The sequence below is a fragment of the Anguilla rostrata genome, chromosome 11, assembly GCF_018555375.3.
Source record: "Anguilla rostrata isolate EN2019 chromosome 11, ASM1855537v3, whole genome shotgun sequence".
NCBI lineage: Eukaryota > Metazoa > Chordata > Actinopteri > Anguilliformes > Anguillidae > Anguilla > Anguilla rostrata.
Genome location: NC_057943.1, coordinates 35,377,538 through 35,399,314, shown reverse-complemented (window position 1 = coordinate 35,399,314; position 21,777 = coordinate 35,377,538). Strand labels below are relative to the sequence as shown.

At 44.4% G+C, this 21,777-nt stretch overlaps 1 protein-coding gene and 1 pseudogene across 1 annotated transcript in view; both read left to right on the top strand.

Moving 5' to 3' along the window:
- Nucleotides 1–5,293, top strand: part of LOC135234724 (receptor tyrosine-protein kinase erbB-3-like) — a 34,057-nt gene extending 28,764 nt beyond the window's left edge. Inside the window, exons 22-27 of the mRNA XM_064299601.1 lie at nt 535–610; nt 1,120–1,266; nt 1,564–1,661; nt 2,606–2,677; nt 2,869–3,106; nt 3,842–5,293. Of these exons, the coding sequence (XP_064155671.1) occupies nt 535–610; nt 1,120–1,266; nt 1,564–1,661; nt 2,606–2,677; nt 2,869–3,106; nt 3,842–4,749 (1,539 nt within the window). The 3' untranslated portion in view covers nt 4,750–5,293. The remainder of the gene's footprint in view (nt 1–534; nt 611–1,119; nt 1,267–1,563; nt 1,662–2,605; nt 2,678–2,868; nt 3,107–3,841) is intronic.
- Nucleotides 5,294–6,166: 873 nt separating this feature from the next.
- Nucleotides 6,167–21,686, top strand: LOC135234722 (proliferation-associated protein 2G4-like; annotated as a pseudogene).
- The last annotated feature ends 91 nt before the right edge of the window (nt 21,687–21,777 follow it).

Sequence of the window (21,777 nt, the reverse complement as noted above, 5' to 3'; positions counted from 1 at the left end):
TGCTCAATGAAGAGTACCGTTCTAGTGCACGGATGGGCTTCATGGTCCGGTATTGAACCCTCACCATGCCAGTGCCGACTGTGGCTGGCAGCCCCTGCAGGCTCACTTATAATTTGCTCGTGTCACCCAGGGAGTCAGGGTTTCAGTGGCCAGGATGTCTGATCGCACACCAGCGACCCCTGCTGGTCCGTTGGTTGCAGCAAGGCTGCCTGTTCAGCTGCACATGAAATATCTTGTATGTCATGTTATTGCAAGCCTTTTTTAATTAAAAAAAAAAATTTCAGCTTTATTTGGATAGGGCAATGTAGAGAGACAGGAAGAATTAGGAAGAGAGAGAGGGAGAGACGTGCGACAAAGGTCAGCGATCGAACCACCGACATCGCTGCTCGCATCGAGCATGTGGATATCGCTCTACAGACTGCGCAACTAGAGGCTCCCTTGTTATTGCAAGCTGAGGTGTGATGAGAAACGGTGACTGATGTGATTCATATGTACTGCAGAACCTCAAATCAATGATTTTTGTGTGTTTTTCAGGCCCCAATAAAATGGATGGCTTTAGAGAGCATTCTGTTTCGCAGATACACACATCAGAGTGACGTCTGGAGCTATGGTGAGTGTGTGTGTGTGTGTGTGTGCACGTGTGTGTGCGCGCGCATGCGTGTGTGTGTCTCTCTGTGTGCATGTGTGTCTGTGTGTGTGTGTGCATGTGTGTGTATTTTTGTGAGATTGTGTGTGTGTGCATGCATGTGTATGTGTGTGAGATTGTAATTGTTTGCACGTGCATGTGTATGTAAGTGTGCGCGTCCATGCATGTCCATGTGTGAGATTGTGTGCGCGTGCATGTGTGTGTGTGAGACTGTGTGTGGGCACGTGCGTGTGTGTGTGTGTATGTGTGTGAGATTGTGTGGGTGTGTGTGCATGTGTATGTGTGTGTGAGATTGTGTGCGTGCGTGCGTGTTTATGTGTGTGTGAGATTGTGTGCGTGCATGCGTGTGTATGTGTGTGTGAGATTGTGTGCGTGCGTGTGTTTGTATGTGTGTGAGATTGTGTGCGTGCGTGTCTGGTGTGGTGTAAAGGGGTTTCAGTGTCTTGTGATGCTCACATGCTGCTGCTGTGCAGGAGTCACAGTGTGGGAGATGATGTCATTCGGGGCGGAGCCTTACGCTACAACCCGCCCCCAGGAAGTGCCAGATCTGTTGGAGAAGGGGGAGCGCCTGTCCCAACCCCACATCTGCACCATCGATGTGTACATGGTCATGGTGAAGTGTGAGTCCCTGTCCTTTTACAGAGGTCTCAGTGGCCTGACACTCTTTCACACATACACATATGCACATGCATACACATGCACACACTCACATACACACACACACACACACACACACACACACATGCACACATACTCGCAAACTTTCAAAACTGTGAATCATAAAACAGGACACCTACTTCCATTTGGCTGGAGTATTTTATTTTTTATAATAACTGGTGCTTACCCATTAAATATATCTCATATCTCTGTATGTACTATGGTCAGCAGTGTCAACATTTCCTCTCTTTTTTTGGCAGGTTGGATGATTGATGAGAATGTCAGGCCTACCTTCAAGGAACTGGCCAATGAATTCACACGGATGGCTAGAGACCCACCTCGTTTTCTCGTAATGAAGGTAATGAAGGGGGAGGGGTCTTGTGGTTGGGGGTAAGATTCCAGTAGTTATTACATCAGGATAATGAGTCTGTGAACCCTCATCTTTTCCTGATGCCGCCAACCAAATCGCAGCGGCCCCTTTCAGAGCAAGACAGCCAGTCGTGGCTAGCGGACCCTCCGAGGAGCTGGAGGCGTCATGCGCGACCTCACGGTGCCCTGGCGGAGCAGCCCCGCACCGTTCTGAGTCCACGGGTAGGGTGAGCAGTCTCCATCCTCACCGTTCTGGTCTCATCAGGGTTGGTGCTGCGTCCAATCCGTCCTTAGCTCGGCTCTCGGCTGTTCTGCTCTCAATCCGTCCTTTAGCTCGGCTCTCGGCTGTTCTGGTCTCACTCCATCCTCTAGCTCGGCTCTCGGCTGTTCTGGTCTCACTCCATCCTCTAGCTCGGCTCTCGGCTGTTCTGCTCTCAATCCGTCCTTCAGCTCGGCTCTCGGCTGTTCTGGTCTCAATCCATCCTTTAGCTCGACTCTCGGCTGTTCTGGTCTCAATCCATCCTTTAGCTCGGCTCTCGGCTGTTCTGGTCTCAATCCGTCCTTTAGCTCGGCTCTCGGCTGTTCTGGTCTCAATCCATCCTTTAGCTCGGCTCTCGGCTGTTCTGGTCTCAATCCATCCTTTAGCTCGGCTCTCGGCTGTTCTGGTCTCAATCCATCTTTTAGGTCAACTCTCGGCTCTTCTGGTCTCAATCCATCCTTTAGCTCGGCTCTCGGCTGTTCTGGTCTCAATCCATCCTTTAGCTCGGCTCTCAACTGTTCTGGTCTTTCTGACTGGTGGCACACAGACTGTGGGGAATCAAAATCAGGCTGTGTGGGAAATGCTTGGGAATTCCAATGCTTTGGGGTTGTCATTGACTTTAATGGACTTTTCTCTGCTTTACAATGATCTCTTTCACTCTCTCTTTCTCACAGAGTGTGAACCCTCCATCCGGTGCTGCGGAATATCTGCCGATGACCCCTGGCGTAGAAGACAACTCCGTACAGGTCAGCCACTTCCTGGCAAACACACACAGCCAAAATGCCTTTTCCAGCAGGGGAAACAAATTCAGCCTTCGACCCCAGTGACCTCTGGGGATGACAGTTTCATCAAAAGCTCAGCTTCCTCATGTTGCACGGAGATGACGGCTGCCTGGTACTCCTGCTACACTCACCCTGCCTCTCCCACTCCCTCCCAGGTTGGTCCCCGCGTCAGCTCGGCACGGGCCGTGTCGGAGAGCTCAGAGGGACGGGGCATCGCCACGGAGCCCAGAGAGAGCGTCTCATTGGCTGGCAGCTTGCGCAGGCTCCGGTCTCGTAAGGAGAGCGTGAAGGCCCCACCCCGGGACACGCCCCCCCGGAGGACAGCAGCCCCGGATACAGAGGAGGACCCCAACGGATATGTGTTGCCAGGGAGGTCCGATACCCCTGAGAGAGGTGACTCAGAATTAGCGCTCTTTGTTACACTGTAGGCGTTCAGGGGTTGGGGCTATCGTCTACATCCATATGCTGTCAATCACCCCGTGAATATGAGCCAATCAGAAACATTTTGCTGTCCACGGCAAAGTATTATAATTTAACTGAGTTTGATCAGTGGTGGACTGACACACGGCCCACCCATTCGTGTGCTTAGAGTGTGTTCAGTGTGTCCGTGCATGTTTAGCGTGTCTGTGTTTGTGTGGTCAGTGAATGTCTGTGTGTTTAGTGTGTGTCTTCTTTTAGCGAGGATCTGAGTGTGTGTTCAGTGAGCACATTTGCGTTCAGTAGGACTGTGTATGTTCATCTGTTTTTGCTGTGTGTCAGTCTCTTTTGGGGGATGTTTTGTGTTTGAATATATTACTAACACAAGGACACAGGAACAGAAATACATGCTGGATCTGATATAATTTCAAACAAATTATGCTTTATTGTATATACCAGTATTTTGTATTGGTTTTGTGTCAATATTGTTGTTTCTTTCCCTAAAATACACCTCTGTTCAGTACAACTGAATTTGATTTATTTATACTGTAGCTATTGCTCTTCTGCTCCTGATCCTACTTTTGTATTTTGCTTTCTAAGTCGTTGGACAGGAGCACATGGTAAATGAACGTATTGCAATGAATATGAATATTTAAGTCCCATTGCCTAAACTTTATTTTTGAAAAAATGTATTCTTTAACTTCATCGTAGAGAGTCTCCTGTCACGCTCTGCCTCGCAAGACGCTGCACCTGGTGAGAGGAGCTCCCTGGGTCGGCTGTCTTCACCCAGACCCTTCAAAGACTCTACCTCCGAAGCATATGAATGCATGGACAACCAGATTCCCTTGCATAATCTCTCGCCCCAGGAGAGAAGCAGGAAGCAGGCCTCCCTATCCTGTAGTACCAGCCTCTCGCCAGGAGACATCAAGCAGGACCCAGGAAAAGAGCAGAGCAGAGCCCCCACTGCAGCTGAACCGGTCAAAATTGGCACCCTTGGAGAGAAAACAGCAATGTACAATGACACTCCACTGCCAGCAGAGGGAGACAGAGGCAAGGAAGACAAGACTGCAGATTTTCCCAGGACAGATTCTAAAGACCACGCAAAAGAGCTGCACTGTGAACGAGATTCTGTACAGTATGAATACATGGACATCCAAAGCAATGAGCTGGACTGCAGTGAACACAAACACGCCCCCCAAAAGAGGGGCGGCCAATCTGCAGGGGCAGAGGGAGAGGATGACAATGTGGAACAAGAAGGAGCTGACAGGTGTGAGGAAAAGGAGGAGGACGAGGAAGAGTATCAGTACTCAAACAACCAGCCCAGACTCCATTCCGGACTGCAAGGAAGAGTTGAGGTCAAAGGTCGCCGAGGAGGGGAAGGGGAAGCGGATGCGTGCGAGTACGAGGAGATGAAGGCATTCGGCCTGGCCAGCGGGGGCCGGGCGGAGTACCAGAACGTCTGTGAGGGGGGTGTGTCAGAGGGGGACACGCGGGCGGGGCTGAGGGCATTCCTGAAGGTGCGCGCAGGTGTGGGGGAGCCGGGGGGAGAGCGCGCCTATGACAACCCTGACTACTGGCACAGTAGGCCGCTGCTGAAGCTCGACGCCGCATGCACGTAGCGGCCGAGACAGACACACAAACAGGAAGTGGGGAGGGAGAACCGCGCCTAAAGATACATGGCTGTGACCTTTGACCTTTTGTTGTGGTTGGGAAAGGTCAAACCCGTCCTTTAATTTATCAGGCACCAAGTCTATGAACTCATGTCTGTCTGGAAGCCAGTTGGTGCTGTGTGTGGGTTTTTTTTATTTTATTTTTTTTTTTTTTACTGTTTTCTGACTGAAAATTAAAAGGGAAAAAATCCATCCAACTGCACTGAAAAGAACTGTAGCAGTGTGCTCTTCCGTGACTGACAAGTTTGTTCTGTTCTGATCCATGCCTCTGGGGACATAGGGTCCTATGCTTACGCCGAAGACCCCTGTGTATATTTGCATGTGAAATGTATTACTGAATTAAGTGGAAAACAGTGGCCAATAACAGAAAAATGATTGTGGAAAATGGTTGTGTACACGTCAGAACAAACTGTGTTATTTTGTGTTTTCGCGATTATTATTTTTGTCATCAATCAATAATTTCTGTATGGAGTAAATATATTTTTTAAAAGTCCTTTCTTTAATTTTAGTTTTTATTTGACTCATCCTGCTGAGTAAATTGCAGCCCACATAATCCCACTTGCACGCACGGATCAGTGAACTCACGTGGAAAGAGCGGTCACCACAATTAAAAACCGGTCCTGGAGGGCCTGTGTGTATGCATGTTTTTATTTCTACAAATTGCCCTGCCTAAATGAGCTAGTTCGTATACGCCAGCACCGGTTCACTCGTAGATTAGATCATAGTTCAACGCTTCATATAGGGACACAAGAACTCAGCAGCCACGATCAAGAAATAGATAAAATGTCAAACGGTGTAAATGTTAGGGCAAAGTAACTAAGGCCAAAACTTGGCATGAAAACCAGAAACAGACGGCACTCGTCGAGCACATCTGTGCTAGATTAATTCAATGGATTCTGAGACACATCATGTCATTACACAGTTTATTTACATCATAAGAGCATGCACATAAAATCAGAACAGTTCATTTTTGTATTCATGAAAGCAACACACGAGGAAAGGTGTGTACAGCTCGGGAACCGTAATAAAGGAACAATTACTTCTCATAAATGTGTAGATTGTGACGCGGTGATTTGCGGCAGGTCAGCTTAATTATCACCTCATATTGACTCTATTATTTAGGCTATACGTTTCAATGATCTTGAAACCATTGTTGCAGGCAGCTACTTGTAATTGACAAAACACCCTATGAATAAAGGGAGACGCAGGGACAGTTCTTCTCACATTCGCGCTGCTGAGCTTAATCTTATTTAAGTAAAGCGTCCGCGAGTCATGGTTGAAATCCGGGACACCGCATACACTTATTACATAACGCTCATGCATGCCGCTCTCTTTGATATAAACATGCCCCACTCGATTCGGTTTCCTTTGGCGGTTACGTGTCTGCGTGCGCACGCTGTGGGAGGGGCAGAGGAGGCACTGCCAGAGCAGCGGATCCGTGTGAACGGTTTCGCGTCTGACGCACCGGGGATTGAAGTTACTTGAAAGCTGCCAGAAGAAAGATGTCCGGAGACGACGAACAGCAAGAGCAGACCGTCGCTGAAGACTTGGTGGTCACCAAGTACAAAATGGGTGGTGACATCGCCAACCGTAGGTGTACTGTCTGCCTCGATTTGTTATTTGGGATGTAATTTGGACAAGGTGACTGCCATAACTCGCCTCCGCTTTTAGTCACAGTTTATGGCCATGTGCCGTACGTGGAAACAGATAACGCGCAATGGAGCGGAAGGTTTGCGATGGCCTAGCCAAGTATCCATTTGTCTAAACTTATAGACTATGTGCGCACTCTGGGTTGGAGTGTATCTAACACACTCACACTCAAATATTCAGATCTACATTGATCAGTTTTGCATCATTGGACAGTTTGCTGTTATTTGGCTGATAGTTTGCTGTTATCTGGCTAATAGTTTGCTAGCTTGTACGTTAGTCAGCTGGCTATGCTGTTTCTAGGTACTCTGCATAAAGTAAGCTTGCATTTAACTGTAGGTAGTTGGCTAGTTGTCTATTGCTAATAAGCAAATGGATACTCAAATGATAGCATTTGGGACGCTTTCTAAATCAGTCAGTTTGCAAACTCATTGCAACTGGCAGCAAGACACTATAGCAGTAACTGACGTTATCTAACTATACCGACCAAAGCAAAATATTTGTCTTCTCGCCAGATTAAACAAAGGAAAAATGTGCAGTCAGTCCTCTGATAAAATAATGTTCTGTTCTAAATGCACGCGCTAGCTAGCGAAAGCGATTCACAGTTTGAGTTAGCTATGTTAGGTAGTTATCGATACGGTTTTTAAGATGTGAAAGTTGTCAAAGTTTGTCGCGTGAACCCGCCACTTTGTCATGAGTCGTGATTTTCCATCACCTCAAATGCAAAGATCAAATTTTTATGTTATTAAGGTTAACACTACTGGCCCAGAATCTTAAATTTTCATACGTTGGCTGAAATTCGCGATATCGGTGCTCAGAGTGTTCGTATTCAGCTGGAAATCCAATGGCGTCATTTCCCTTCCACGGTTCTTCTTCATTGAGGAATTGGTTATCGGGGTCAACAACCAGTCCTTCAGCTCTTAAGCAATGGGTATCCATTCTAGGGCACCGCACCAGTAATTTCAAACCGCGTTGCGGTTGTTGACATGTTGCTTTCTTATGTACGCCCTGTTTATGTGATTAACTTCATTTTTGTTGCATTTTTTCTGGGAATTCACTGGGTCTCCCGTTTGTAAAACCCCTGAGGTGACCAACGCAATTGATGTTATTAGTCTGCTCTTAAACTTTGTTCGTATACTCTATTGTGTATTTTATAGTTTGTATTTGTCCTTTCTGTCTCCCCACAATTTGGCACTGTTCAGAGGCCTTGCGTGCAGTGGTGGAGGCGGCCAAAGTCGGCGTGTCTGTTCTGTCTCTCTGCGAGAAAGGCGACGCCCTCATCGTGGCGGAAACGGGGAAGATCTTCAAGAAGGAAAAAGATATGAAGAAAGGTGAGGGATGGAGATAAAGCATGGTACGAATGCAGCCACGCAAAGAGGCCCGAGTGTGCGCACTGGCCTCCTCTACAAGTGAACCAGCTTCATTCCCACGTGAACCAGAACAAGAATGTTCCCCCTAAGTTGTCCAACTTCTTTTTAATGTCCGAGAGTTAATTGTACCTCCAACAACACAAACTATTTGTTTTTTGTGGTTCTGCATTGCTTTTGTGATACCGGACAATATCTTGATTCTTTTTGTTACTATATTCCTACTGTATTTATTTGTATTGATATTTTCTTGAGCGCCATGTATCTTTTTGAGAGCCAGCAGTGGTTTAGGCTTCTCCTGATCGTCGTTGTGTTTATTGGGATAGTGTGAGAGCTCAATTTTTAGTGCCTTTATTTTATAAGTGTTTGTATATGTTGTTTATCTTGTCTGAGCAATTTGGGTTAGCCAGGGCTGACATCATTTCTTGTCATATTGTGTGAATGCGGACCTCCGCACCAGTCCTGGCCGCACCCCAACGAAATCTGTGTTCCTTTATGATGAGGCAGCACTATGGTGCATTGGGGATAATGGAGCAGAATAACTATTTTTCCCAGGGGGAACTTCAGGTGAAAGAATTGGAATACAACAAATTATGCAAATAATTTACATAAATTACATTAAGAAATAAAATGACAGAAATTGCATTTAGAGGCCCCTAATTTACATTACTATTTCAAATAAGAAATTGAGAATTCTATTAAGGACGTTGTGGTGGGCATGTTTAAATTACATAGAACGTAATTAGAACTAAAACATTAAACATTAAAATACTTTTTGGACTACACTAAATCAGAAAATTAAATTGAACATTATAATTAAGGCACGCTGTGTCACTGAGACAGGCAGATGTCTTAAAGGATTAGACCTCAGCCTGGCTACGATTGGAGAATTTTGACTTCACTTGGATAATGAGGAGGAAGGTGATAACATCACCACTATGGGATATTGAGGAGGAGCTTGGTGATGTCAACACTATGGGATGCTGGTAGGAGGCTGATGACATCACCACTGTGGGGTACTGGGAGGAGGATGGCATAACTTTCTGTCACTGGAGATGTAAACATTTTTGTGGCTTTCTGTCTTTAGGCATTGCCTTCCCAACGAGTGTCTCAGTCAACAACTGCGTGTGCCATTTCTCCCCTCTGAAGAGCGACCCTGACTACATGCTGAAGGAGGGAGACCTGGTCAAAGTGTAGGTGGCACATCCCTCTGCCTCTCTGTGGAGGGTGCGTGTGGGCGTGTGAGCGTGCGCGTGTGTGTCGATTAGCATTCGTGTGTGTCTGTGTGGACCTTTCAGTTCATTTCTGTGTGGTATTTCCATGTTTTGTCCATTTATCAGTATTTTACAGTTTTGTGTTTGTGTATGCAAGTCCAAGACGGTTTATATTATGATGTAATTTATGCTAGTATTGAAATGTACCTTCCATCTCTCTCAGTGATCTTGGAGTTCATGTTGACGGCTTCATCGCTAACGTGGCTCATAGCTTTGTTGTTGGAGCAACCAAGGTGAGGAGCCTCTTTTTAACCCGTTATACGCCCCATTTGTTTATTCTTCCATTTTGAAATGTCCGATGGGATTCGTAGCCCCGTCCCCATCCTCCTCCACATTCAGCGGAGAGCAGACAACAGCACTTCAAATTCATTTGATTTTTAAGTGCCTTACATGGGCTTAAAAAACACAATTGTATCAAGTGTAAATGTCAGTGTTTGAACATTTTAATACAGTACTGCATGCATTAGCAAAAAAAATGAAAGGAAAAGTACCTGCATATGTGCACTAGGTGTACACTATTACATAATTGTCGTACATAAAGTACAGAGAAATGCAAAAGAAAACGAAAGATTATCTATCTAATGCTTAAAAAATATGATATTTTAAACTTAGCTTTCTTTTCCTGGGCTTGAAAATATAATTTCCTGTTTCACAAACATTTTTTGTAAACAGCCAATCAAGCTTCACATTGTCCGTTGAAGAAAAATAACTTGGGCTTCTTTGCTTGCATTTTCTGCAAAAAGGGGTAATACTCAGTCATTGTGTAGTGGCAGATGAATGCACGTTTTACTGTGGAAGGTGCCTGTATTCGGACGCTGAAATGGCTATTCATGTAATATATGCGCATTGCATCACGGCATGTCTGGGAGAACAAGTCACGATTCAGTATGGCGTCAAAAGTGGAGTCAAGCCAGGCAAGTTTGACACTGAAAACAAAACTTTAGAGAACTCTGAATGAAATAAATTGAACCAGATTATCAGGTCCGGTCTCACAAAATGATCACTACAAAAGGTGGAACGGCAATACGTAACATTAGCGACTGCCACAAAAGCTAAGCTCTAAACAGCAAAGTATGTGGCTGTTACAACAGACACCTGGACTGCCTTAACGAAGGAGTCATATGTGACAATCACTTGTCATTACATGAGTAGAAATGGCAAAGTTTTGTCTCGCAAACTCGCTGTCTAGAAGAGTGACACTCAGTGCAAAGTATAACCAGCCATCTCATAACAGCCACTGATACATGGGCGTTGCGGCATTAACTGTCAACAGATTGAGAAGCAGACTTTCCCCCGAGCATGCGGATATGCTGGTTTTCTTAAATAAAAAATACACGGTTACTAAGGTTACTGGCGGACTGGTAATCAGTGAGGTAACTGACTAAAGTGTGCATTCCCTGTTTTTTTTTTTTTGCTCTCCACAGCGACTGCTTAGTTTAGAATAGGGCTATTAGTGATATTGTTTTGTATACATAAAGGCAGCAACGTTACAGGCTACTGCCACGTTTTCCTTTAATATGTGAAAGATTTGTAAAAGGCCTTCAGTATAATTGGCTACCCTAGTGTTAATTTGTTTTGGAAGACACTTCTGTTTGGCATTTAAGAATAGATAGGAAATAGCATTATCTACCCAATTTATTTGCTAAAGTAGGCTTACAATTAATTGAAACTGATTTATTTTCATACTTCATTTTACAATTTGAGTTCCAGTTTACGTACGTTTTGTGTGTTATGAGGGAGAAGTACACATTGCCTATACGCAAGGTTATGTTTACATTGCCATTTAATAAAGCCTTTCATTGATTTACATTACATTTTATATTCCAACGCTACATTATTTTTTTTATAGACCATTGCAGTACTCTAATTGTTAAAAATGTTTTGGGGAAATTGGCAAGTTCGTCCGCAGTGTACTGTCCTACTGTGTATTCTACTGTGTATTCCCAAATGAATATTCAGTTTCAGTTTATTTGTTTAAGCACTTTTTACACAGACATGGTCACAAAAACACGTTACAATGGAAATTGGGCAAAAAGCCAGGCTTAACCCCCCAAGACAGGTTTGCACTGACTGGTGGAGAAAACTAACTGCAGTGGGGAAATTTGTTTTCAACTGTGGAGATGCTGGTATCGTACGGTGTTACATTTACATTACATTTATTTGGCAGACGCTTTTATCCAAAGCGATGTACAAAAAGTGACGTCTCGTTTAATTAATTTTCACGATTAAATGAATAATATTCATTAACTCTTAAGAATATTTATCTACTTCAACTTTCTGCTGTAGAATTCTAACCGGGGCACACGAGAGCCTTCGGCCTTGGGTTTAATTGAGGGTAATGTAGGGTTTTGGAGAACAGCCATGTTTATTTTGGTTGTACGTCTGTCCAGCTACGTGTAGACAGCAGTGCGTTTCTTCGGAATTGCATGCTACCGGCTGCCGCTAACTGTCAGTGGAGCCGGTGTGGATCGCGGGCAGGCCCCAAACTGACCGGGGAGGTTGCCGTGGCTGCCCTGCCGCAGTCAGAACCAGAGTAGTCAAGATCTGATGACGCAAGCCTTCTGCGCTAGTCTGAAATCCAGCATTTTAGAGGGGCACGGTGCTCTGCAACCAACTCCACGGGTCTTTTTGCGCTTCTTACCCCTCCCTCTTTTCCCATCATCCCCCTCTCTCTTTCTCTCTCTCTCTCCATTCGGCCCATATTTTCAGGAGACCCCAGTGACCGGGCGGAAGGCTGACGTCATCACGGCCGCTCACCTGTGTGCGGAGGCCGCCCTGCGTCTGGTCAAACCCGGAAACCAGGTAAGGGCGTCGGGGAGAAGGGTGCGGGAGGTGTGAAGAGTTTATAACTCTTCTAATTACAGCGCTCGCAGAATGGGAATTCCATCTGGGTGTGTTTGTCTCAACAGTTTGTTCAGTTCCTGTAATAAATGGTTGATATCCTGAGATGCTTCTTCTGCTATTTAATTTGATTTTATGTTGTGAGTGTTTGGTCGCAGTCCATCCATATGCTGTTAGAATCAGCTCCTAAAACAAGCGCTCTAGTGCAGGGATCAGCTACTCACGGTCCTCGAGCGCCGAGAACTGGCCAATCAGTAGCGCTAATTACCCGGGAGAAAAGAAAACCAGGGCTGGATTTGGATTTGAGGGCCAGAGTTGATTATCCCTGCTCTAGTGGGTCAGACCCAAAACCATTTGAAAGACTATTTTGTTATTCACTCATTCCATATTTTCCAAGAGTGTAATCTCTCTCTATCTCTCTCCTCGGCTCTCGCATCATCAAGAAGCCACAAAGGGAGGTGGACTCGGAGTCCTGTGGAACTAAGACGTCGCCAAGTCATACAAAGTGCGATCAGTCATCGAAGGTGGTGAGTCATGCTGTGGATCGTGCTTGGGGGAGTGTCATGGCTGGGTGGGGAGTCATTTCTAGAGTGGGGAGTCGATGCTAGGTGGCGGAGTGCCGTGCTGGAGGTGGGCCGTCGTAGGGCTTGTGTGTGGGGGAGTCGTGCTTGGTGGGGAGTCGTACTACAGTCGCACCCTCCTGTACTGTTCACTGTAGTAACTTACTGATTTATCCCTCTCTCCCCTCTGTCAGGAATGCTGTCCCATCAGCTGAAACAGCACGTCATTGATGGAGAGAAAACCATCATTCAGAACCCCACAGACCAGCAGCGGTGAGGCGGTTAGAAGCTGGTTTAGCGACTGGTTTGGCAGTTCACTTTGCGCCTGGTTTGGTTATTTCAGTTCGTCCCCCTGTGGTGTCAGTGCTTGACAGCATGTTTGATGTCCTGTTGGTTTACACATATTTATAATCCATTGTCCTGGGTTTCTATGGGACCTTGGAGCATTGATTTGGGGTGCTGGGTGGTTCATTCTGCACTGGTCTAGTGCTTGGATGGGGCCCACAACCCATGATTGCGTCTTCCATTTTGGGGAGAACGATGGAAAAAACATTGTAAAAACAGTTTTATTTTAAGTCATATGAATGGTTGTATAAGCACTTTACTTCTACAGAGCTGGAAAGCACATTCATCTTTGTTTTTCTTCTAGTTTTGCAAATGACAAAAATTCAAGCTGCTTTAAAATTTGTTTTCCGAAGTACACAATGCCCTTAATCTGGTTTTAGTGTGAGTGTGGGGTTTTTGATCCAAAAAATTGAAAACGTAGAAAATATTCTTTAATAGTCTTAAAAGTTCAGGAACCAGAAATGATGTGGAAAAAATGTGCGTATGTGCTGCTCTTCATAGAGCCATAATGACTGCTACCGCCAGCCCGGACTAGAGCTTCTTGTGTGTCTCCGTTGTGCATGTTCTGGGTTTTCTGATTGGCTGAGGCTGGTGTCCGTCCGCAGGAAGGATCACGAGAAGGCGGAGTTTGAGGTGCATGAGGTGTATGCAGTTGATGTGTTGATCAGCACTGGGGAGGGGAAGGTGAGTTGCATGCCAACTTGAAATCTGTGCTTGTTTAAATTCTGAACAGGCCATTTTGTCAGTGGCCTTGTTCAGGTGCTTGTCTTTTGGTGAGGGATTCTGCATCTTGACAACCACATTGATGTGTTTAAAATCGTGTTTATTTTAATAAATCGTGCCTATCGACACACAGCACAACCTGGCTGGTGTGTCTCCTCTAAAGTGGTCCCCTCCAGCCTTCTCCTCTGTGTCCACTCCGCATTGCACCAGCATGACCGCGCGGTCAGCGGCAAGCTAGCAGACATCGTCTCCTCCTGCTTTTTATATTTACATTTACATGTAACATTTAGCAGGCACTCTTATGCGATTAAAGTAGATGAATAGTTACTGAATCAATCTAGGTTCACTATCTTTCTCAAGGGTTCACACAGTTCCCCTACACTGTTTGCTGTGCAGTCTCAAACACGCGACACTACTGTGGCTAATAGCTGTGCTAGCTCCTCCCATGTGATTCTGGCAAAGGTGAGAGAACAACTTTGCTTAATGTCTATGTGAAGAAGTGCTCAATTTGTGGATTGTGGCCCCCACAGGCGAGGGACGGAGGCCAGAGGACTACCATCTACAAGCGGGACCCCAGCAAGCAGTACGGCTTGAAGATGAAAACCTCCCGCGTCTTCTTCAGTGAGGTGGAGAGACGCTTCGACACCATGCCCTTTACTCTCAGGTACTTTAATCTACAGACACTTTACTCTCAGGTGCTTTAATCTACAGACACTTTACTCTCAGGTACTTTAATCTACAGACACTACTCTCAGGTGCTTTAATCTACGGACACTTTACTCTTACATACTTTAATCTACAGACACTTCATTCTCAGGCACTTTGATCTACAGACACTTCATTCTCAGGCACTTTAATCTACAGACACTTCACTCTCAGGTACTTGAATCTACGGACTCTTCTCTCTCAGGTGCTTTAATCTACAGACACTTCACTCTCAGGTGCTTTAATCTACAGACACTTAAATTAAACACAGTGTTGAGTGACGGCGCGATTTATTTATGCTGACAATGTTCTAACGGCATTCTAACCACATGTAGCTGGCTACAGATTTTACGGTCTCACAGAAACATTTGCCAGCAGTCGTGTGTGTCTCCGTGCCAGAGAAGATGGCTGACACTGAGCTCTTGTGAGTTCAGGGAAGAGTAAGTTCGTTAGCGGTTGGCTTTCATCAAATATCGCAAGATTTCAGTTTTCAGACACTCTTTAATCACTCATTTTAGAATTTTCCGGTTCCTTCATCGGCACGTATTTTTTCTATTGTCAAGCTGTTTTTTTTTTTTTTCGAACATGAATACAAGCCTCACCTATTGGTCTTGCAGAACTTACCTACTCCTAGACACTGGCCTCATGGGACTCCTGAGGTTTGATACCAGCTCCCCCCCCCCTCAATTTTCCGCCACTTTCTGATATTCATGTTCTTGTTCCTTCTTGTACGTCCCCGTCCCTCCTCAGAGCATTTGAAGACGAGGGCAAGGCCCGTCTAGGTGTGGTGGAGTGCGCCAAGCATGAGCTGCTGCAGCCCTTCAACGTCCTCCATGAGAAGGAAGGTGAGCCTAATATACCATAGGAAATATGACACGTTTTTATTTGTATTATTATTATTGGTATTGTTATTTGTATTATTGTGGATTGAATGTGTATATGTATCGTTTTAAGATCTCAGTGCTTTACATTGGAGGGGTGGGAATGGGTGTGGTCTTATACCAACCAGTGCACGCGCAAGCACACACACACAAACGCACGCAAACATTCTCAGGTGCTCACACACACTCGCAGATACACACTCTTGCTTACACTGTGCCCTTTTTAAAAATAATTAGCTACAGGAAGAGCAAAGCTGAAATAACTCGCCTGATCCGTTTTTATTATGATTTAATTAACGTGGTTATAAAAGTGAAGATCGTCTGACTGAGGCGATGGTGGCCGTCGTGCCTGACTGAGTCTCTGGTTGGGTCCGCGCAGGCGAGTTGGTGGCCCAGTTCAAGTTCACCGTGCTCCTGATGGCGAACGGTCCGATGAGGATAACCAGCGAACTGTTCCAGAACGAACTCTACAAATCTGAACACGAAGTCCAGGACCCGGAGCTGAAGGTAACCGGACCGGATCCCGGTTCTTTCCCTCTCCCTACGTGCTGGCACGCAAGGGGGGTTTCACATCATGATGAAGAAACCCTGAAGGAAAAGCAGAACTGGTGTTAAATGTGTAAATAATGCGTACGTGGTAATGACACTTGTGATAAAGCTCATCTCATTAAACAGGACACAAAATATAATGAGTACAGTACACACAGCACAGATTGTAAAAGTACACGCACACGCACACACACACACACACACACACGTAGATATTGGTGAAGTAATGGTAGTACTTTGTGGACACAATTATATAGAAAAGAGGTGCCTCCAGGCCTGGTTCATCATAATTAGTGTGACGAGACGAGACTGCAGTGACATTGAAAGAGGGCTAATATTCGGGTAATGTGACAAAGACAGCTCTGTGATGTTTCATGTCAATGTGAAGTTAGTTCTTCCTGCCAGGAGCAATATATTGGCGAAAGACAATGCCCCTTATTCACAGAGCACATTCAGCCACCCAGTAGTTTGATGAGCGTGACGATGATGTAATCCCTATGCCATGGTCTTATTGGTCACCAGATCTGAATCTGGTCAAGCATTTATGGGAGATTGTGGAGCCTTGCTTGAGTCGATGTTTATGAGTTAGATAGATAGATTTTTCTCATGGTTGAAATCCCTCCTGCTGAAGGCCAGATGCTGGCAGGTTGCATTCCATGGTGGACACAAGCTGTTCTGGTGGAATGTGATGGCCCAACGATCTCATTACCATCCATTACCATTTCATTACCATTGTCGGGACTTCCGGATCAAAAAAATAGACTGGCTATGGGAGAAATGAATGGCATTTTCCTAATTCCTTCAAAATAATTTAGTACATTTGGACATTTATTTGATTATAAAAAGAATGTTTGTATATGAAAAAAAACTTTTCACCTGTTTTTTATAATATAAGAAAATTCTGTGTCATTTTTAAAAAGCAAATTAGCTAATAGCTAAGTGCCTGGAATATATTTCAGTACATGGCAAAAACAATTAAGGGGTCAGGAGGAAAATCACTGTTATACTGTCATCTTATAAATAAAGAATCCTGTTTATCCCATTATTGTCCATGGAAAATGTCCCATTTTGCAACCCAGGTTATTATCCAGTAACATAACCCAGTATTATACGTGTACAATCCTGTGTTTTCAGACCCTGCTACAGAGTTCAGCAAGCCGCAAGACACAGAAAAAGAAGAAAAAGAAGGTAGAATTTTTACTAGTATTAATAGTATTAGTGTTATTATCATTAGTTAAATTTTGTTTGAACATCATTTAAAGTTGAGTTGTAGGTGAAATTGAAAATCTAGACGCACACAGTGCTGCAAACACGTTTCTAAAACTGTTTTATCGCCATCATAAATGTTTTTTTAAATGATTGTACGAGACCTACAATCATTTGTCCCGTCGTTCGGTGTTTCCTCGTTCAGGCTTCCAAGACCGCCGAAAACGCGTCGGGACAGACTGCCGAGGAGAACGAGGCCGCCGAGTAGACGCTCCGGCTCTCTCCGCGCAGACCCGAAATGCGGCGGACGTCCCGAAGAAGCGGGGCGTCGGAAGGAGGGGAAAAAAATGCTCCGACCTGCCACCTCGCCAAGCCTGTTCACCCAGAAACCCCCCTCTCTCCCTCTCTGTTGCGTTCCAGTCTCCCAGTATGGCCAGAACTGGACCGGGATGAGGGTTTAATGCCCTCGTCCCCCAGACCCTTTTGGAGTGGTCTGTTAAAACTCGCAAAAAAAAATTTTTGTCACCCAAATAAACTTCATTGACTGTTTGATTTGCTTGTACACGGGAAATGTGACTCTGTTCAAAGGTACTGGCACTTCATCTGCTCATTTATCACAGTGTTTGAAAAAGGAGGCCGATTGGAATGGTCTAGTCACAGGACCCCCATTACCATTGTTTACCACATGTACATTTACAGATAAACACTTCATGTTTTGTCTACTTTTCTGAATTATTACAAATCCCTGTCTTTAGAAACTTGCCCACATTTGGGTTTTATGCAATTAACTGACCAAATAACCCTTAAATGATTTTGTATTGTATATGTATGAGGAAACAATGAATAGAAGCACTATTTCTTAAAGTAGTAAATTGCTGCCACCTCCAGAATGGATCGCATTTTTTAAATTGGCTTCAAATGCAAATGTGCAGCTTTTGGAAACTAAAGTGGTAGTTTTGTGTGAACTGAAAAGTCACAGAGAGAACTTTACCTTGAATATAATGGAAGATTAATTCCTGTGACCCCCTTCCTATTGAAATGAAAAATGCAGATGGTGGGCGCTTGTCCCCTGAGGAAGTGTTTACATCGACTCAGATCATTGCAGTGGGGAAACCGAGACTTTGTATTTGAGTCCTGCTATTGAGTCAGGACATTAAATCTTTCGCTTGGAAAGGATTTTGCGCTTGTCCTCTGTGTCTGCCATGCCAGTCTGATACTCATTACTTACTAGTCCTTTTAATTAATACTGCTTTTTCGGTTTTGTAGTCTTCCCAAAATTAAACAAATTTTTTATAATATTCATTATTTGACTATACATTGTACATTTCTGCCCTCTGAAACATACTTGGAGACTAATACATTTATTGAAGTTACCTGAACTTAAAAAAAAAAAAAAAAAACGATGTTTGAGAGAGATATCTTTTGAATCAGAGTTGTGTTCAGAAAAATTAAATTAGTTATAGGAGGACCATTGGAAGGTCAAGTTGAATCTTCCCTGTCATGAACTAGAGGGAGGCCAAGAAATTCTGTCCTCCAAAAATGTGAGTTCAGTTCCTGTTTAAAGGGATTTTTTTAAATCACAATGAGGCCGTCAGTCCATGTCAAAATATTACAATTTATAAAACTTATAAAACCACACAACCGATGTTCACTTGGAAATGTTGGAAGTCTCTTGCTTTGCTGTTGTGCTTCTGAATTCCTTTTTTATTATTATTTTTTTTAATATTCAACATTGTGCAGTTCCTGTCTTGGCTTTTACAAGACATGGATTTGCTCTAGCATCCTCCCCTCCAATCTACAGTTTCAGATCTGGACTGCAAGTAGCCCTTAGCAGGGAACTTATCCCAAGTAAAGTCGATAAAGCAGAAAGCGAGAAACTCCCATGTCCAGTGTCAGCGTTGCTGTCATAACAGGTCTGTTTTCTGGTATCACCTATATACTGTAAAGCAAGAGGTTGTTTGAGGTCCCTGTCAAACGAATGTTGTTTTTTTTCCCCCTCTTGTCCTTTTTCTTTGAAGGGGGAGGGTGTGGTTTTGGAGTTTTCTTTTTTGTTACACATTTTTGGTCCTGCTGGGAACTCAAAAAATTGAAATAAACTTTATAATAATAATAATGATAATAAAAAAGTATGTCCTTTAATATCTAGTTTTTAATGGAGCGTTACATTTTTTATAATATTGTGGGTTCAATTCAGGCCTGCAGACAAGTGGAGACAGGAGTGCCACAAAAGATTTAAATGGTTTATGTAGTATTCAGCCACATCAGTAAAGCAAAATGGCTTTCCTCTCTACATGCACTGTCCCTCCTCAGATTGGTCTAAATGACCCATGTGACATTCACCAGTCACTGACAACGGCATAATGCCATTACTGTGTAGAACACATGCCTTCTCTGATACAACCTTTGGAAGTATGTCAGTGAAGCTGACCTAATCTATTCCAACAAATGGATTATTTCACAGGAGTTAATAAAAATGTCCTTCCTGTGGGAGGATGCCCTCGGGGCCCCTCCACATTGCGTGGATTTTGTGCAGCTGCTTACCGCCTCAGTAAGAAAATAAATACACAGTAGGTGAAACGCGGGTGCAGGCCGGATAGGATATCTATGTTATGTAATTGCTAATGATATGTTAATTACACAATACACATGATGTCCAAATGACCAGTACCGAATTAGGTGCAAGGCAATATAAGAACTTTGTTGCCTTTAGGATAGTAAAAACTTGAACTTATTTAAAAATTGGCTCTTTATGTTACCAGCCGGGGCCTTTCTGTGTGGAGTTTGCGTGTTGTCGCTGTGTCGACATGGATTTCCTCCCACAGTCCAAAGGCACGGAGGTCAGGTTAACTGGAGAGTCTAAATTGCCCCTAGGTACGATTGTGTGAGTGAATGGTATGTGTGCCCTGTCATGGACTGGCAACCTGTCCAGGGTGTATTCCTGCTTCTCGCCCAAAGTATGCTGGGTTAAGCTCCAGCGCCCCCCATGACCCTGACCAAGAATAAACGGGTTAGATAATGGATTGATGGATGGTTTTTTATGTATATCTCTTTTTTATTTGCTTTTGACTGAATAGAGTTTTGAAGATGTAAAATTTATAATAATTGATACAATGCCGCTCCACTTTGATAAACAAATGTAGGACATTAAATATAACATTAACAGACTATTTTGTTCCATGACTATTACATGAGCCTACTGCAAGGAATCGAAATATTAAAACTTACACTTTAAACTTTTAACTACTGTAGCAGTAATACTAATGGCATTCAGGGTCAGTACGTTGTGCAAAATAAAACTACATTTCCAATAGTTCTCGCTTTTGGGCGCTTTGTAATGACGTCATGCTTTGTATAAATATCACCCAATCGCTTCGTCATACCCTCTTGGAATTTGTGCCATCTTGAGAAGGTACGCGGAATACGCTGTGTTTAACGTTGACCTTGTTTGATTAAAAGTATCCAAATTAATCCAGTCGATTTTTCAGCCATCCTGTATTTGCATTAACCCCTCTTGTCTTTTTCGTTGTAGACACAGCTCCACGATATGAGGGCGAAGGTCAGTACTTTTGTTTTTTTGCTTTATCTGTAATATGGCAGTCTAGTTTGCTAGCTTGCTAACTAGCGTTACAGGAGTGTAGCAAAGCGGAGGAACAATTAATAAATGCTCTAAAAGGAGCATAGTTAAATTAGGTTAGTGTTTTGAAATATCTGTACTTGGTACCACTTTAAATGGAGACGAGCATGTCGCGATTATTTTAAGACGTTATTCGCTTGCTTTTGTATCGTCAGGAAAGTTGCAAGGCCCCCATTTTGGTCGTTTGTATACACGTGACGAACTGTAATTAATTTCCCACAACATGGAAGCCAAATGTTGGAACGTGTTCGGTATGATTCTAGTTGTTGCTATTTGCTAGTTAGTCTGTTTGCTACTCGTACTGAATTTAACTATCTAAAGCTCTTGAACACGCTGAGGAAATGCAGAACGTCATTTAGCCATTTCTCATTTCTCTGCTCCGGTGGATGCCATCCCCTTGCTAGGATTGACAACCCCTTGCCTAAAATTAATAAACCGTAACCGACCGTTCGGGTTTAGAAGCGGCCTCTGAGTGCACCGAGTTCCTTATCAGCGTGACTGAACGTACCGTTCAGTGCTTGTGCTTGATGGTTGTTTATGGTAGGCTTAAACGTGTTTCTAGGATGCTCTCCTGTCTTTGCCACTAATGTGGAAATCAAGCCATTCCCAGTTACTGTGTCGGCCACGTTCTTTATAGTCATATTGTACTTTCTTGAATCCTGTTTACTAACTGTCCTTTATCTGTTTCAGTGGCGAAAAAAGCGTATGCGCAGGTGAGATGCTGTTACTTGTATGTTTATATCGCTTCTTGCGGTGAAATCTGCTGTGGTTTGGTGTGCAGCCTGCCGGGAATGACCACACTCACCCCTTTCTACTTGTTGCCAGGCTGAAGCGTAAAAGGCGAAAGATGAGGCAGAGGTCAAAGTAGACTGCACCCCCCCCCCCCCCCCCCCCCCCCCGGCTCCAGCTGTGACCTACCCTCACGACTCCTGCCCTGAGCTCACCTGGAGAGCCCGAAACGCAGACCCCACGCAGCCATTAATCCGGAAACTCCACCGTCGCCCGGGGGAGGGCCACCCACCTGAGCCGACTGGCGCCCGAGAGGCTGCAGAGCTGGGAGAGGTCGTTTTTACGGGATGCTCTGGACTCTGGCTACACACCCTGCAGTTGCTTTGTGTAAAAAAACTACCAATAAAGTTCTTTTTTAATTTACAGTTGTGGTTTCACCGTGTTGCTTTCTGTATGTCATTCTGTTTGGCTGTGTATTGCCGTGAAATGTGTAATTGGTAAGGCTGACTTGGGGGA